We start from the raw sequence: 15391 nt of genomic DNA on the forward strand, positions 1-15391 counted from the left end.
AAGCAGAGCCCCCACTACCTCTTTTGAACAAAAGAAAGAACTTTATGCAATAGCAAGAGGCAACTGCAGTGTAACCCGCTGGAGTAGGTGGGGTGGTCACTTTAGCTGTGTGTGGCTATTCTTCCTCATTCAGATCCCTGCTCCTAAGCAGAGCTGTTGCTTAATCCTTTACATTATCAGGAATGCCCACGTTTTCTGCTCTGGGAGCTCACCCGGGCAGTGGGAAGTGTGCCATGTACTAGTTCAGCTATGTTGTCTCGAGAGCTTGCAGGTCTCCTCCTTAGGGGTGCTGAGCACCAACACGTCTCGCTGACTTCAAGACAAGCTGTGGGTCCTTAGCCCCAGCACGCCTTACCTCTAGTAGTAGCGGCAGCAGGGAGTTCAGTCCGTGACTCCTGCTCATAAGGTGCACCTGAGCTAAAGTGTGTACGGCCTGTTGGTCCTGCCCCAATTCCATTGTATTTCACAGAATAAATTATGGTTCAGAGGCCCTGGACATTATAGACGAGCAATATCAGCTGTCCTGAGGAAAGGGGGAGGAGATGAATAAGCAGGCAACTGGCCTGCACTGGTCTCAGGTGGAAGAGCATTCTGCAGACCAGAGATTTTTAAAATGGCCTTTAGCCCAGTGATAGTTTAAATGGTTACCTAAAGCTGTGGCACAGCCAGGCGCTGGGCAGGGAGGCACAGGAACCCAGTCTGGGCCTTCCCTCTGACCAGCATAACAAGATAAGCCAACTAATCAACTCTACCCAGCTACTGCTCCTTCAGCCAAGGTGAGCTTTGCAAAAGGGCAGATTGCAAGGTCCTAAATCTTTCTTTTGACTTACATCCAGGACTGACTTTAATTAAGCCTCACAAGGCTATGGCACAAAAGGGTTAGGGTTCACTTTCACAGACGGAAAAACAGGCAGACCCCCATGGAGGGTGAGTGCATGATCTGGGTCACCTAGGGCTTTTGCAGCCAGAAAGTTAGAAATGAAGTCCCATCATTAGGCCCTCAGTCTCTTCCTCTCTCAGACCTAATATGTCTGAAAATGGACTTCTGTGCCACCCTGAGCACAGCAGAGAAGCTGGCGGGTGAATGGCAGTGCTGCTTTGTTATCTCCAGATGAGGAAGGCTCTAGTAACTTCCAAGGTAGAGTTGAGGTTTCCCCCTTCTGGTTAAGGTTTAATACGTTTGGCGAAGAAAATACTCACAATCTTCCCCTGAGTAGCCGATGACGACATCGGGCTCTGGCGCTCTCCCAAAGTCGTTCTCTGCTTGCACCTTGATGTCGTAGGGCACGTAGATGGGCGTGTTCCAGACGACATACCTCGTGTTTCTCACAGTCACGTTACTCCAGCTTTCTCGCGTGTCCCTCCTTCTCCATTTTACAATGTACCTGAGGTTGGGTCCATAAGTTTGGGTTGCATTCAGTGGCTGAGTGAACAAAAAAGAGTGAGTTATTACGCTTCCTCGGCATGATATCATCATAAAATATGAGCTGACTCTTACATAAATGAATTTTAGCCATGAGATCAGTGTCACGGGTACTGTTTTACTGATGAAGAAAGCGAGGCTAAACAACTGTCCAGGGTCAGCCAGCAGGCTCGTGGCTGAGCCAGACAGAACCAAAGCTTCCCAAGTATTCAGTCCAGTGCTACAGCCTCCAAAGTTACATTTCCACTGTGATTTTTATCCTATCCCACATCACAGACTTGGTTGCCAGCTGTGCTGGCTGAAAGCAAGAGATGGCGAAACACAATGCTGAAAATCTTTGCTTATCTGAGGAGCGGTGTTGATGCGGATAACTGAGGACAAATATTCCACTGCCTGCAATGGTTATTCAACCCACTTTGCTAGACAAGAGATGCAGCTCCATGAGGTTTTGGCCCTTGGCCACCCTTCATTAAGCTGCATCTGAGGTCTCAAGTCTTTGACCTGATTGGGAGGAAAAACAATCAGACAGCTTTGTTTTTGCTTAATGACATGCAAATCATGACAAATATACTGTGCAGAGGAGGCCTAAGCCAACTCCAGTGCAGGGCATAGAGGGGCTCCTGGAGGAAGGGGAAAGTCATCCTCCTTCCCCAGACAGAGATTAAAAATTGTGTTACGTCTCATTCACAACAGGAGTGAGTCACTGATTTTAAAATAGTGTTTTGAGCGGTTATTCTGTTCGGACATGATGACTCAACAGCGCATCTGCACTCCTCGCCCCGCTGTCTGTTAGCTGTTCTAGAGATTTGTGTCTCCTGTCAAGCGCCCAGCCTGGTCCGATTGCTCTACGAACAAACACTAAGTAAAATTCAGGAGTGGAGATGATTCTTGTGGCTGTGGACTAACGTGTCCAGTTGCCACCTGCAAATTTAAAGGAAAGAGGACGCAACCTAAACATCCCCATCCCGAAGAGGTAGGGGCTTTCGTCGACGGAGCACGGTGGATGCACAGGGTCAGAGTAAGTCTATTGAAGAGCTGGCGGTGGATAGAAGCTTAAGTGCATTGGGTGAGCCCTGCCGCGTTCGAGGAGGATGCACACGTCTGTTAGCTGGCATGGGGAGCAGGCTAGCACAAGCCTGTCGAGAGCAATCAGCATTTGTACCACTTCTCTAAACTCTTTGAGCTCGTGTTTTGAAATCAAACAGAACCCAGATCCAAAGAGGCATACCCCAGCACCCATCTTAGATGCCCATTTGGTATTTAAGCCTCAAAAAAGAAAAGAAACGGAAAACTGACTCACTGTCCAGGTTATTTCCATGTTGTTTTTTTGAGTCCCTACTCCCTGAATGCCTGTTGGGTTAATTTCTGGACCTGAAAAAGAAAACCAAGAGAAACACTCTTTGTTTATGCAGCAGTGGAAAAACACATTTGAGTAGATAAAAAAAAAAAAAAGCAAGCTGGTTATTTATGAATGTACAACAGAAAATTTCTTGTGGAAAATCAGTATGCCGCTTCCACTCGTGTTGGGGGACTCTGGTGGGCTCCCAGCATGTTTTGAAAACCAAGTCACTCAGAGGCCTAATCCTCGTTTTGTCTTCAGAAATGTCACATATTTAGAAGGTGCCTGCCCTGTCATTTAAATAACAGCGGTCACCAACAGTATCTGCAGGCCTGACTCCAGAAGCATGCTGGCCTGTACCCCAAAGCAGGAGTGACAAGGCTCAGCCAGGCCTAGAGGCTCAATAGATAGGCACTTCATTTGGCTTAAATTTAGGAAGAGAAAGAGGGGGCTTCTATTCAGCTTTCGGGCTTTGTAAGCTCCTTGTGCCTCAGAACCCATTTTCTGCAATGTTTTTGTCCCTTGCTGAGCAGTCGCTTGGCCCACACAGGAAGCAATGCCATTGAGGTGCTGTATTGCAGCACATCTCACGCCTCCGTCTGTTCTGGGATCTCGGCCAATACCTGGGGATCGTGGCCTGAGTTAGCAGTTTTAGCACGTTGCTTTGCTTCTGTCAGCTCAAAACAGAACCTCGGGGTCAATTTTTCGGAGCGGCTTCTCAAGCTTTCTTTAGAAGGAGGTAGGAAAGGGTGGCAGATAGCTCCAGCGAGATAGAAAGCAGCCTGATTTGGGGAGCCCTGCCTTCCTTTTAACCAGGTGTGCATTAGGAACGACTTTCAGCTGGAAATGAATCATTAAAAAAAAAAAGGTGAAACTTCTAGATGGCCCTTTTGAGAAGGCAGGGTGAAACGGGCCAATTTCTGCAGCAAACAGCCACCTTTGATCCTTCAGACTGAATGACCAGGTCCCCATTTAGCTGGGTCAACTGGGGACAGCTTTTGGCATGAGCAAGGCTTGGACTTATGCCTCAGGAGCCATCTTAACTGCTCTGCCACAACATCCTGAACTGCACGGTGGGCTTAATTAATTAGCAGTCACTGAGATGCAGCTGAGCATGTAAATACATGGGCCAAGTTTGCTTTCAGTCACATAAATCAGGACTAAATCTGATAGAGGGTTCACAGCACGGCCGGAGCCGAGTCCAGCCTTACGAGTTGTAAATGGGCTTTGGAGAGAAACGGTATCCGGCCCTCATCCATCACGTCACACCTGTGAGTAAGGTGAAAGCCATCCGGAGAGAGCGGAGCAGCTGAAAGCAAGCTGGGCCTGCGAGCGAAACAGGACTTGGCCGGAAGGACTTACGCGCCCCGTTGGTCTGGTACCGCTCGGAGGGGAGGCTGGGCAAGCTGCTCCCCACGTCGTTCACGGCAATCACTCGGAACTGATAGTTGACGTACGGCGAGAGACGCAGCACAGCCGAGTTCACGCTCCCTGGGTAACTGGAGTGGTTGTGCCACGTCCCAGCCTGGAACCGGTCTTCCTCAAACTGAACGACGTAGTCTAGAGGAGAGATGCAAAAGATGTCAGGGGTTGCACCTCGCTCCCTGGACCCCCCTCCCACCCTGCCAGAAGAGGTTGTATTGTGCAAGGAAAAGAAACTGGGATACCAGACTTCAGTGAGAGAGCAAAGGGGAGGGCTGCACGCCGACCTGTGATCGGGCTGTTGTTGTCATCGCCAGGTATCCAAGTCAGCCGCACGCTCCTTTCGGCCAGGTCTGTCAGCTCCAAGTCGCGGGGTGGGTTGGGTCGTCCTAGCAGCAGAGCGACAACAGAAGTTAGGTCCCTTTGAAAAAATCCCAGCCAAAGGGAGGCGAGTGTCCAGTTCTCATGGACTTGGTGGGTATAGACACCTAACGCGTCTTTCAGGCTCTCTTGGGAATCCCAGCCCCAGCGAATAGTAATTCCAAGTCGTCATTGTGGCAAGCAGCTGCATGTGAAGGGAGTTGTCTCTGTTCGGTCCTTATGGAATACGTACATTTTGCTGGAACTAAATGCTCGTGACAGCAAACAGCTCCCCTCCACCACCAGCAGTGGTTGGTGCCCCTTAGAGGAGCGCAGGTGGCCTTTCTAGACTGTAGAAGGCCTGTCGGTAGAGCCAGCGGTACCCAAGGGTGAGGCATATGGCGTTAGGATGTAAAAAGATGTGAGCTAGTAAAAAAAGGCATAAGGTCGAGAGAGGGGAAATCCCAAACTGCATGAAACACTCTAGGGATGGCGGATGGACACTAGGGAAACAAACCCCGTACGTGGTCCAGGAGGGAAAAGTCATGCAATAAACATTTGTGATGCCCATATAGTACCGCCCTTCCCAGGAACCAGCAAGGATATGCAGCTAAGACAGGCAGACATCTTCATCCCTATCGTCACGCAGACAAGGACCCAGGAGTATGGAGGGAGAAAATGACTTTCCCAAGATCCCACAGCAGGACAGTAGCAGAGACTGAAACAGGACCCACACCTCCTGCCCATCACCTCCACATTTCCAGTAATGGGTCATACCCTCACAGTGCCCCTTGATGCTAAGCCACATATGCCACAAGAGACAACTGGTGTGTCTCTTGGGGACAAAGCCTGCTGGGCTTTGGTGTGCCAAGTCCCTGGCTTTTCACCCCTCCAGCCTACATGTCACACGAGCAGTTATCGCAGACCAAATCCAAACAGATTTCAGCATAACACACAACAGAAGGCTTTTGATAAACGGAAACGATTAGTGGCGGTTACCTTTGGGTAAGGCTGTCATACGATTAGTTGGAACGGATGGAATAGCTGCAAGGTAAGACACTGCCTGTTATTGGAGTTAGTCACTGAGTTTGGCTGGCTGAAGGGAAATAAATACAAGTTAAACGATTCCCCCAGGATTTGCTGCTCCCTTTCCTTGCGGGTGGGGATCAGGGAACATCAGTTCTTGTGCTCTTCACTTAGAGGCTGTTCAGGACAGTCCTATAACCAACCCTGTGCTTCTTGCACCCACTCCCTCCTGTAGCTTACACTTGGCAAGGGAAGGAAGGCAAGTTAGGCCAGTTTAAAAATGAATTAGTTTAAGGGCAATTAGCTGTTAAGAAAAGGCGTGGGGAAATCATACACAGCTCAGTTATTGGGGAGGCAGGATCCCTGGGCCACTCTAGGCTTGGTGAGCCTGAGTCAAAATCACTGAAATCTAGAGGACATGGATTTGATGGGAGTAGTGTCTTTTTAAGAGGGTTCAGGTGGTTGAAAACAGGTGCATCTAATTCCCACCGTCTCAGAGCATGCGTTGCCCAAGTCTGACCTCAAGAGCCCGCCGCCCGATGCAGTCTGTGCTAAGAAGCCAGAGGTTTGATCTCGGCTCTCCTTGCGCCTAGGACTTGGGAGGAGGCAAAGCTGTTACCTAGCACCGTGAGATGCGCTTTGGCAGAGTCCTTGTCCAGTTCGGTACTGGCTATGCAGGTATAATCTCCTTGATCCTTCTCAGCCACGCCGTGTATCGTCAGACCATCATCTTCCTTCTTCATCCTTGACAGGATAAAATTGAGTTAAAACCCCCACAAACAATCAGACGGCTGTGAATACGTATGTGAAGACCCAATTTGGCAACCTTATAATGTGTATGAACAATCCTTGTGCAGTCACTAGGACTGGGTGAGTCACTCTAGGTGGGTTTGACTTCTCTTCCATTTTACCTTCCTCTGGGCAGGGCTGTACTTCATTTCATTATCCGCTCTATCCATGTAAGCTCTCTCTCCAGCTACTCCCGCTAAGTTCATTCCCATTTTAACCAAAAGCCTCCTGTGCTCAAAATGCTTAGAAGCAGCCCAAGAAATAGAAACAGGCTCTTCTGACCAGGGAGGAGTTTGAGTCCCATAATCAAAAGCTCACTTCCTTTTCTGGAGATTCAAGACCAAGATTGGAAAAGGGGAAGGTACAGTGGCACTGGCGCAGCAGACAAGGACCCATTCTGAAATAGGATGCAGTTCTTAAACTGAGATGCTTCAATGAGATGCTTCAAAATAAATCCACAAATGAAACCCAAAATCAAAGTCTCTCATAAAAACGGATTCTAAACTGCAAGTGCGTTTCCACTTCAGGAAAGCACGGACATGAAAAAGGAGCGGGAGTCAGAGAGCTGGTAAGAGGTGCCCTGCTTACTCTGTATATACGTTCCCTCTCCCTGGTGAGCAGGGAGTAACAGTCTTGGCTGAAATAGCCACGCTGGCTCTGGAGATAGTCAGCGGGTAGAGTACTACACACTTGGGAAAAAGAAGGCATGTGAAACTTCAAAGTCATCCGGTGACGCACAAACACTCACCCCTTGCCAATATGCAGACCGGTATTGTCCTTCAACCAGTTGACCGTGAGTTTCAGCGTGGAGTCGTGCTTTATCCGGCAGTCTAAGCGAACCATGGAGCCCTTCTTCACCACCTGATCTTCAGGCCCTCTCACGATCCTAGTTGGGTCTGCAAGGAGTCACAAATAGTCACCTGTAGGCACAGAGCTGTAGAGAATGCAGCTCAAGACTTCAACCAAACACCAGAGGAAGGAAGAAGTCAAGTTACTGGTCAATGATGGAGATGCATGGCCTTGTTTCAGATGCCAAAAGCTGACTAGATGCCCCAATTTAATAGTTTCCAGTTATTTGCAAGACCCTGTTGAGGGGGCAGTTGGCATCCCCTCTAAGCTCTCACACTCAGCAACACATCCTGCCTTTAAAATACACTGGCCTTTGCTTAGAAAAACAGCATTCTTGGGCAACAAACAGGCACTGACAGGGCAAGTGAAGGCACACAAGAATGACCTTACTTCATTTAAACATTTTTTGCTGGTTGGACAGCAAACTAGCTGGTAATGCTGCATGGCTTCCATTGCTTTTAAAGGCTGCATTAAGAACTTCAGTGCTTGCATTTAGATCTTCAAGTGTCCAACCATATCAGTTCTTAATATGAAACTCTGTCCTTTCCCTCCCCGCCCCCAAAAACCTAAAGCAAAACTCCACCAAGCTCTATAGCACAATACATTAAAAAAAAAAAGTCTGTGGTCCCATGGCAAGCAAGCCTGTCTCTTTGCTATGAGGTTGGGAAAGTTCATAACCACAGCTAACCCTGAGCCAAGGCACAGGCATGCACAGTTTGCCTAGAAATGCTGGATCTTGCTATCATGCACCTGCTTCAAAAACAGCCTGTACCCAGTTGTTAATATTCACCTAGCATTTTGTACGTGCAATCACTTGTGCTGCAAAGCTATGAATTTGGCCAGCCCGGTAATGGATTTGTGGGCATGAACCACCGCCTGTGCAAACCTGCATGCATGGCGTTATCAGCTGCTTTGAAGAACATGGTGTTGCCTGTGCTTGACCAGCGCTGTATCGGGCTCTTGTCTGCACACCAGTGCTCTTACCTTTGACCTCCAAACGAACCTGGTTCTCGGCTTTACCCAAAATGTTGGTGGCCACACAGGTGTAGATTCCCTGGTCCTCCTTCCGTGCCATGTTCATCTCCAGAGTCCCGTTTTCGTGCACCTGGTAGTTGCCTCCATCCAGAGTACTGCCCTGGCCATTCTTAAACCTCACAACAATACAAGCAATGGCTGTAAGAGGAAGCAATCCAACCCAGGACCCGCCGCAAGGGGCGGCACGGAGGGCCGGAGTCCTTACCAGCGCAGCGTGGGAATGGGGGAGCCGAAGAACGGGCAGCCAAGGCGGGTCCGGTTGTACAGGATCACTTTGATCAGCTGGTTTCGCGGGGCAAGGATCCGGGGAGGCACATCTGGAACCACACGGCGCGTCGGCAGTTTTACAAATCCCCCAGCTGGAACCACAGCTCCTCTCCGCCCTCCAGCATCACCCCCTCTTTGCCTTCAACCTCATCTACCTCCTCTGTCTGCACCATCAAGGCTTCAGCCATCTCCAGCCTGTTGCCCCATGCCGCCCTCCCTTGTCCCTCAGCTGCTCCCCGTCTCTTTCTACCCTCTACTGCTGACTTTTCTGTCAACACTTGTGGTTGCAAGACTTGAACTTTGTGTATCCAAAAAGCAGTTATGTGGCCGCGTCACTGTAGCTCTTGGCATGTCCAAAGAGTTTGGGATTTCATTTCACTCTCTGGAGAAACAGAATTGCCCTGTGTGTCTATTGAAGCAAAATGGAGCAAGGCAGCTGCCTCACACTTCACCCCAAGTGTGTCTTGTCTTTACCCCTGGATGCCGGGCACCTGCCCAGCCAGAACACAGCCCTACGGAGGGCTCAGCAGGCACATGGAGGCTTACACAGCCAGAGGCAAGGATTTTTGTGATATCTTTTACTGGAACGGTAAGAGAAAGATAACCGAGCTGGTACACGAGCTATCGGACATCAAGTGCCCTTCCTTAGGTCTCCAAAAGAGGCAGACGCAAACTGAACTAAATATCAGAGGAAAGCCTTCATGCAAATACAGTGCTTGGAGGGATGGAGGAGGGCTTTGCAAACTAGGTGTGAGGAGGTGTAATAAGGAGCTGCTATGAGACAAAAGAAGTACAGCAGAATAGCTGATTTAGTTAGTGGCAGAGTGAGACCAGTCAAGGAGGGAGAGGAGAATAGTTATTACCTGTGAAGTGCAGGGAAATGATCGGCAATATTTATTAAGTTGTAATGAACCATGAAGCCAATGTCTGTCTTGAACTCAGACCTTTTTTACACCGTCCCATAGGGTTATGCGTTTCTGCTCTACGACTCTCCTAGACTAGACACTCACCTAGCACGCTGACAAAGGCATTGGCCAAAAGGTATCCGTGTTCGTTGGAAGCATTACACTGGTACACGGCACTACTGCCAATCTGTGTGTCTCGAAACACAATGGTGTCTCCGGACACCTCGCGGCTTAGGTTGGGAGAAGAGCCTTTGGGACAAAGGAGGAGAGCAAGTTTAGTATACCCGTAACCCTCACCAGGGTGAGTGACTCCCCTTCGGCCCCTCACACGCCACAAAGCGCCTGATAGAAACACGCTGCACAGCACCACAGGAAGAGAACAGGAGAGACAAGGGGACCACCGCTGCCTCGACCGCTGCAATGGCAGGGAGCGTATGATGTAAAATATGCTGTGATGACCCTAGCAAGCAGCTGAGGCTCTAGAGGATGACAAAATGGCCTGATGTGACCAGGAGAAAATCCCTCTTGGGTGCAAACCAGTCTGACCCTAAGCTCATGAACAAGCTCCAGCAGCCAGATACCAGAGATTTCTCAGTACTAGTTGGCGGATGTGCCCTGGCCATCCTCTCTCACATCTAGACTGAACCCAACCCCCCCCCACAAACCAGATCATTTCCACCCCCACACCTTGAACACTATTTCTTTTCAGCCACTGCAGGAGCGGTAAAGCAGAAGATTACCAGACACCACCCACATATGCAAGGAGACCAGGGAGATTGTGTTTCAAATCCCCCCTGGGGATGCCTGAGACTTGAAGCCATGCATTTATCACCTGTGCCATGAAGACCACACCGATTCTATCACACTGCTGCTTCCATGTTGAAATAATTCAGGTTCTTCATCTGTGATGGTGGTTAAGCACTGGGATAGGCTAACTAGAGAAGCTGTGGACTCTCCATCCTTGGAAATTTTCAAGACCAAGTTTAGATGGACATTTGTTTGGGATGGGCTCATCAGGATGCTGGACTAGATGACCGTATGAGGTTCCTTCCAGCCCTGCTTTCCTGTTATCCTATAATCCTTCGAACAGCTTGACGGCCTATGCACTGTGTAGTGCCTTCACAGATGGGCATAGGCACATCGAGCCATCCCTCTGCCGCAGAAATATTGCTGCATTCATCATTATTTTTGGTTTGTCCGGTCTAGTGCTCCATTTAGTTCTAACAGTCAGTTTTGCATTTCAGCTCATCAAGATTGGGGTGTCCTGATGAGTCTGAAGACTGCCTGGAGAGCTAAAAGCTTAATTCCTGTCTGCAGTATCCTAGGCTGACCAGAGCTATCAGTCTTGGTGAAGACTATCAAACTGGCCAGGAAAGCAAAGCTGCTTTCAAGTGATGCATGACATCCTGATTTAAAGGTCATAGGTATATCAATGAAGATGGTGATGTGATAATTAATGATAATCTTTGAAATAGGCTTAGTATTACTCCTGTGATCAGCCCCCTGCCAGAAGCCATTTCTGATATGCTTTCTGCTTTGTTACGTGTTTCTGTAATGAGTCCCCTACTGGGGTGCCTGAAACCTTCAGGTCGCTTACTCTCTATGGGTTCTCCATTCATCAGCCACTGGATTGTAGGTTTGGGGTTTCCGTTTGCACGACACACCAGTCTCCCATCCTCTCCAGGGGCCAAAATAAGGTTCTGTGGTTCATCCAACCAATAAGGGGCAGCTTTAAAACAAGAAGATTGACACGCGGTGATTACAAATGTACGGATACCTGTTCTGAATTCCACGCCAATCATTAACTAACCCCATTTGAGAGCTTCCTAGCAGTTGCCTATGCATGGGAATATTAGATGTGCTTCAGGTCTAAGTCAAGTTCTCTGTGTTCCCAGCTGACGTACAGATGGGCGCAGGCTATCCTGAGTGGTAAGACCAAAAGAGTCAAGAGCAGCACAGTGTCAAACTTTCCTAGCCAATCCCAGAATTGGGCCTGAATCATGAAGCCTCTATTGTAAGTGGCCTTATCCCAAGACACTGCATAGTTTCATGGAGGAACCATGTGCCAACCTCTGGTTCTTGAAGAGCTTCACTCATATGCGAGGTTCAGCCCAAACCTGACATTGAGTGGGTGCTTGTGGGTCTGAATCCCCAGAGCTTCAAGCTTAAGAGGAAGTGGGGAAGACGAGACGTACACGATAACGGGCAGGTCTGACCTTCTGGGTTCTGCACAGGCGTGTCCAGTTAGAGCGGTGCAAACCAGAATCCCAGATCTAAACACCTCCGAGCTCCGGGAGAGCTCAGATCCGGATCCAAAGTTTGCTGTCTGGCTCCAGCTCTGATAGGGAAGCCACTCAGAGGGATCCCTCCTCCAGCCGTTGCTCTCTAATGGCTTGGTCAATAGTAAGAGAAAGATGACGTACCCTTCACTCTCACCGAGATCGTGTGGCGGATGAGGCCCACTTTGTTGGAGGCTAAGCAGAAGTATTCCCCGGAGTCTTCCTCGGAGACGTTGGAGATGCGAAGGGCCTTGTTAAAGTTTTCAAACTTGCTTTTGCCAGCTGGGAGCAATCCTCCTTTCTTGTACCACATGATGTCTGGTGCTGGTCTAACGGGAGAAGAGAAGAGGATTCACATCGGAAACCAATGCCCCCACAATAAAAATTAAATATTACTGTACAGGAAACACTATGCGCCACATTCAAAACCCCGTGTCTTGGTCCGCTCTGGTCTTATCACCCCAGGGGTTTCAAAGGTGATTCATCCTGCTTCCCCCACTCGGCCCGTGATAAAAGGCGTTTCCATTAACATTAGGAGTGATGTTCATCTAACGTGCTATTAATTACACGGGGCACGGGGTTGAGATTGTCCTAGTCATTTTAGGGATTTTGAAGCCCAGCTTCTATTGGTTTTAATCCCTTTAGGCTGCTTTCACAAATCTCAAGCCTGCTGTCAGTACGCTGCTTTCATAGGGTTTCACAGAGCTATTGTCATGCATGGCTTCTGTGGTGTTGTAAGGAAAGCCTATGAGATTTGCAAATACCTGTAATGATGACATGTCTTCTGGGAATCATCCAACTCAAGATGACAGGCAAGACATCCCTGCCTGTGTGCAAACACTGCTCAAGATATTGCTTTCCTGTTTTTGTTTGCAATTTTTTTTTCTCATCTTTCTAAACCTTCGAAATATTGTGGTATTTTAACACCAGTTGAAAAAAGAAAAAACAGTAATCCATGGGAATAGCCAGAGGGGCTGAAAACGCAGCTGTTCCCTACCACATACTTTGTGCAGTCATTTACTGCAGTGAAAGCCAAGGTAAAAGGCAACCATTAGGATTTGGTAGCATTTTGCCCTGGTGTAAGTGATGACTGCATAAAGACTCAGGCTCATGGATGTCTCCAGATCTCTCTGGTATAGTGCTAGGCAGAGAGCCCGAGTTCGCCTGTTGGGAGGTCACAGCGCCTGTTTGCTGACTGTACTTGGTGGGACGTTGTATCCTGGACATTGTATCTAGAAGAATGTCCAAAAGCAACAGAAGGGAAGGGATCCCACCCAAATCTGTGTCCCTCCCACGCCTGTCGCCAGCTTCCACTGTCATGCACGATCCCACGCCCTTCCCATAGTCCATATGCAGGTACTTGGTATGCCAAGGGAAGCGAGGCGTTGCGGACCCAACCCCGCTTTCCCATTCATCTCAATGGTTCAGCATCAGAGTCCACACAAGCTGCTTGTTACGCAAAGCAAATCAGCAAGGGAAATCCTGGAACCCATCTCCTGCCCACGGCAAGGGGTACGTACACTCCTGAAGCAATGCACTCCAGCAGGAGGTCCACGCCTCTGAGTACCATCTGGCTACTTGAGGTCCCGTAGGGATACATGAAGCTGGGGGTTGTTTCTGTGACCCCTCGGGCTGAAATCAGCAGAAAAAGAAAAACAAATAAAATAAAACACACCACGTAAATTCTTCTCCGCTGCAGCAGCACAGGACCATTTGAACCAAGGGATGCAAAACAGCAAGGGGGATCAGGGGAGGGAGAGACAGCAGACATACACGACACCGTACAACGAGGGAGACACATTTTCTGCCAGGAGGAGTTTACAATTGAAGACGGACAAGACAAGACAAGGTGGATACATCTTGGGATCAGCGCACTTTAAAGGACGGATCTGAATTCGAGACAGTTGGATAAGCCAGAAGCTGGACAAGGAATGAAAGGAAGGTGGTAGAGAGCCGAGAGTCACAAAGAGCAGGGTGGGGGGGGCTAAAGAAAGGATAAAGCTTCAGGGGAGGGTACCAGGGGGTCCCTGATGAAGAACATGAGGAGCCTGAATCTAATGCAACGCCCACTACTGTTTTCATGTCATGGCAGCCCCGCTTCATATGCCTCCGGAGACACTGTACTCATCCACGTAATTATTTGCACCGGAGGGGAAGGCAATATCCGCTGTCGTGGTAAAGTGAGCACACACGGGGGCCGATTAAGTCAGCGTCCCTTATTCCTCGTGCAAACCTGTATAGTAGGTTTTTAGACTCTTCTGCCAATCAAGCAAAGCTGGCCTTGCTCAGATGTGTGACTCCACCATTGTGCCACCTCCATCTTAGAGGGCCTGGAGAAAAGCCTTGTAGGCAGAGCTGGCTGTCAAACCCATGCCAGGCCACGCCAAGTTAGGAGCAACCTGCACTGACTTGGCTTGATCGACGCAGTTCTGCATTGATAAGCCTTGACCCGGCTAGGACTGTAACCGTGCAGCTTGAAGCACGTGAGCAGGCAGTAATGCTAAGGTTGTGCTCGTACTCTCACGTATCGCTTGGAGGAGCGCATTGGTCCTTTCAGTGCAAATGTACTGGGGCCAGGCCAGCTAGGTAAAGGGCAAACTGGCCCTTAGTTTCTTTCCTTGATGAGGGTGACAGAGGAAAGAAAACTGATACAGAAATGTCTGTGGACAGCGCGTACAATCCCTCAACCTTCACTGACATGGCTCCAGAGACCTTTTCAGTAAGGAAACCACACGTGTGAATTTAGTGGATTGCCTAAACCAAAGTGCAATTCAGAAACAAAATTTACCATTTAGAGTCAGGCTGAGGAGAGGGGCCGAGTGACATCCCCTTGGTATAAATTATTAGATGCATGGAAACATATAATCTCGGTGGGGGAACATGGACGGAAATCAGACGAATTTATAAAATAATGAAAGACAAAATGTGTCATGGAGGAGATGATCATTAATACGCAAAGGAGGACGTATCTTTTATCATCTGGGCAATAGTGTCACACAAGAGGATTTGGGTGTTAAAGTGGGAATGAGCTAACAGAACGACGGTGTTGTCTGTGGCTGAAATAATGCAACAATTATTTGGCTCTTATCGGTATTTTTTTAGGCCTAAAATGGACAAGTCTTTTAAGAAAAGAGCAAACAATATGGGAGGGCCCAGAGGGCAGTGTTGAAAGTCAGAAACATTCAGATAAGGTAACTGAAGCGTAAAGTTTGAGGGAACTAGGGAAAAGTTAGAGAAAAAACGACTGGCGGGGAGACACAGCAGCTGTCTAGATGCAGATCTCTCTGTGAAAGCAAAGCCTGGAGTTACTCATCTCAATCAGTGAGGACAACACATGAAATGGACTTAGAGCAGCAGTAGCAAAAACTCAGGTTATACGTGTTAGGAAGTGGAACAAAATGGCCAAGTGGGTGGTGGATCACCAACAGCTGGAGGAAGTCAAGGGTAGAGGTGATAGTTAGGAAGGGACAACCGAGCTGGTCCTGCCATGCTGGAGATGGCAGGTGGAACTAGTTTTTCCCACGGACCCAAAAGGAGCGGCACCAATCATGAATCCTGCTCAAGCCAGCTAAACCCAATAAGTCTGCGTGTATGAGAGTGGCGGCTGCATTCCCCTCTACATCTTAGGATCCTATTAGCCCACCAAGTAGGATGAAAAACATCCTTCTTGGTGGGCTAATAGCCTGGTTTTGGTAGG

General features: G+C 48.8%; 1 protein-coding gene across 19 annotated transcripts in view; it reads right to left on the reverse strand.

Moving 5' to 3' along the window:
* NFASC (neurofascin) overlaps positions 1–15391 on the reverse strand; it is a 152314-nt gene that overhangs the window by 55864 nt on the left and 81059 nt on the right. For 17 of the 19 annotated variants that reach the window (XM_025205524.1, XM_025205525.1, XM_025205538.1 and 14 more), the window contains 13 exons: positions 13215–13326; positions 11839–12023; positions 11013–11144; positions 9521–9664; positions 8449–8560; positions 8193–8359; positions 7108–7255; positions 6190–6314; positions 5544–5588; positions 4472–4573; positions 4125–4322; positions 2724–2794; positions 1201–1423 (listed from right to left, as the gene is read on the reverse strand). In XM_025205524.1, coding sequence (XP_025061309.1) covers positions 1201–1423; positions 2724–2794; positions 4125–4322; positions 4472–4573; positions 5544–5588; positions 6190–6314; positions 7108–7255; positions 8193–8359; positions 8449–8560; positions 9521–9664; positions 11013–11144; positions 11839–12023; positions 13215–13326 — 1764 coding nt within the window. The remainder of the gene's footprint in view (positions 1–1200; positions 1424–2723; positions 2795–4124; positions 4323–4471; positions 4574–5543; positions 5589–6189; positions 6315–7107; positions 7256–8192; positions 8360–8448; positions 8561–9520; positions 9665–11012; positions 11145–11838; positions 12024–13214; positions 13327–15391) is intronic. The other 2 variants (XM_025205529.1, XM_025205541.1) reach the window with 1 other exon arrangement.

Source organism: Alligator sinensis, unplaced genomic scaffold (assembly GCF_000455745.1).
Source record: "Alligator sinensis unplaced genomic scaffold, ASM45574v1 scaffold1322_1, whole genome shotgun sequence".
NCBI classification, from domain to species: domain Eukaryota; kingdom Metazoa; phylum Chordata; order Crocodylia; family Alligatoridae; genus Alligator; species Alligator sinensis.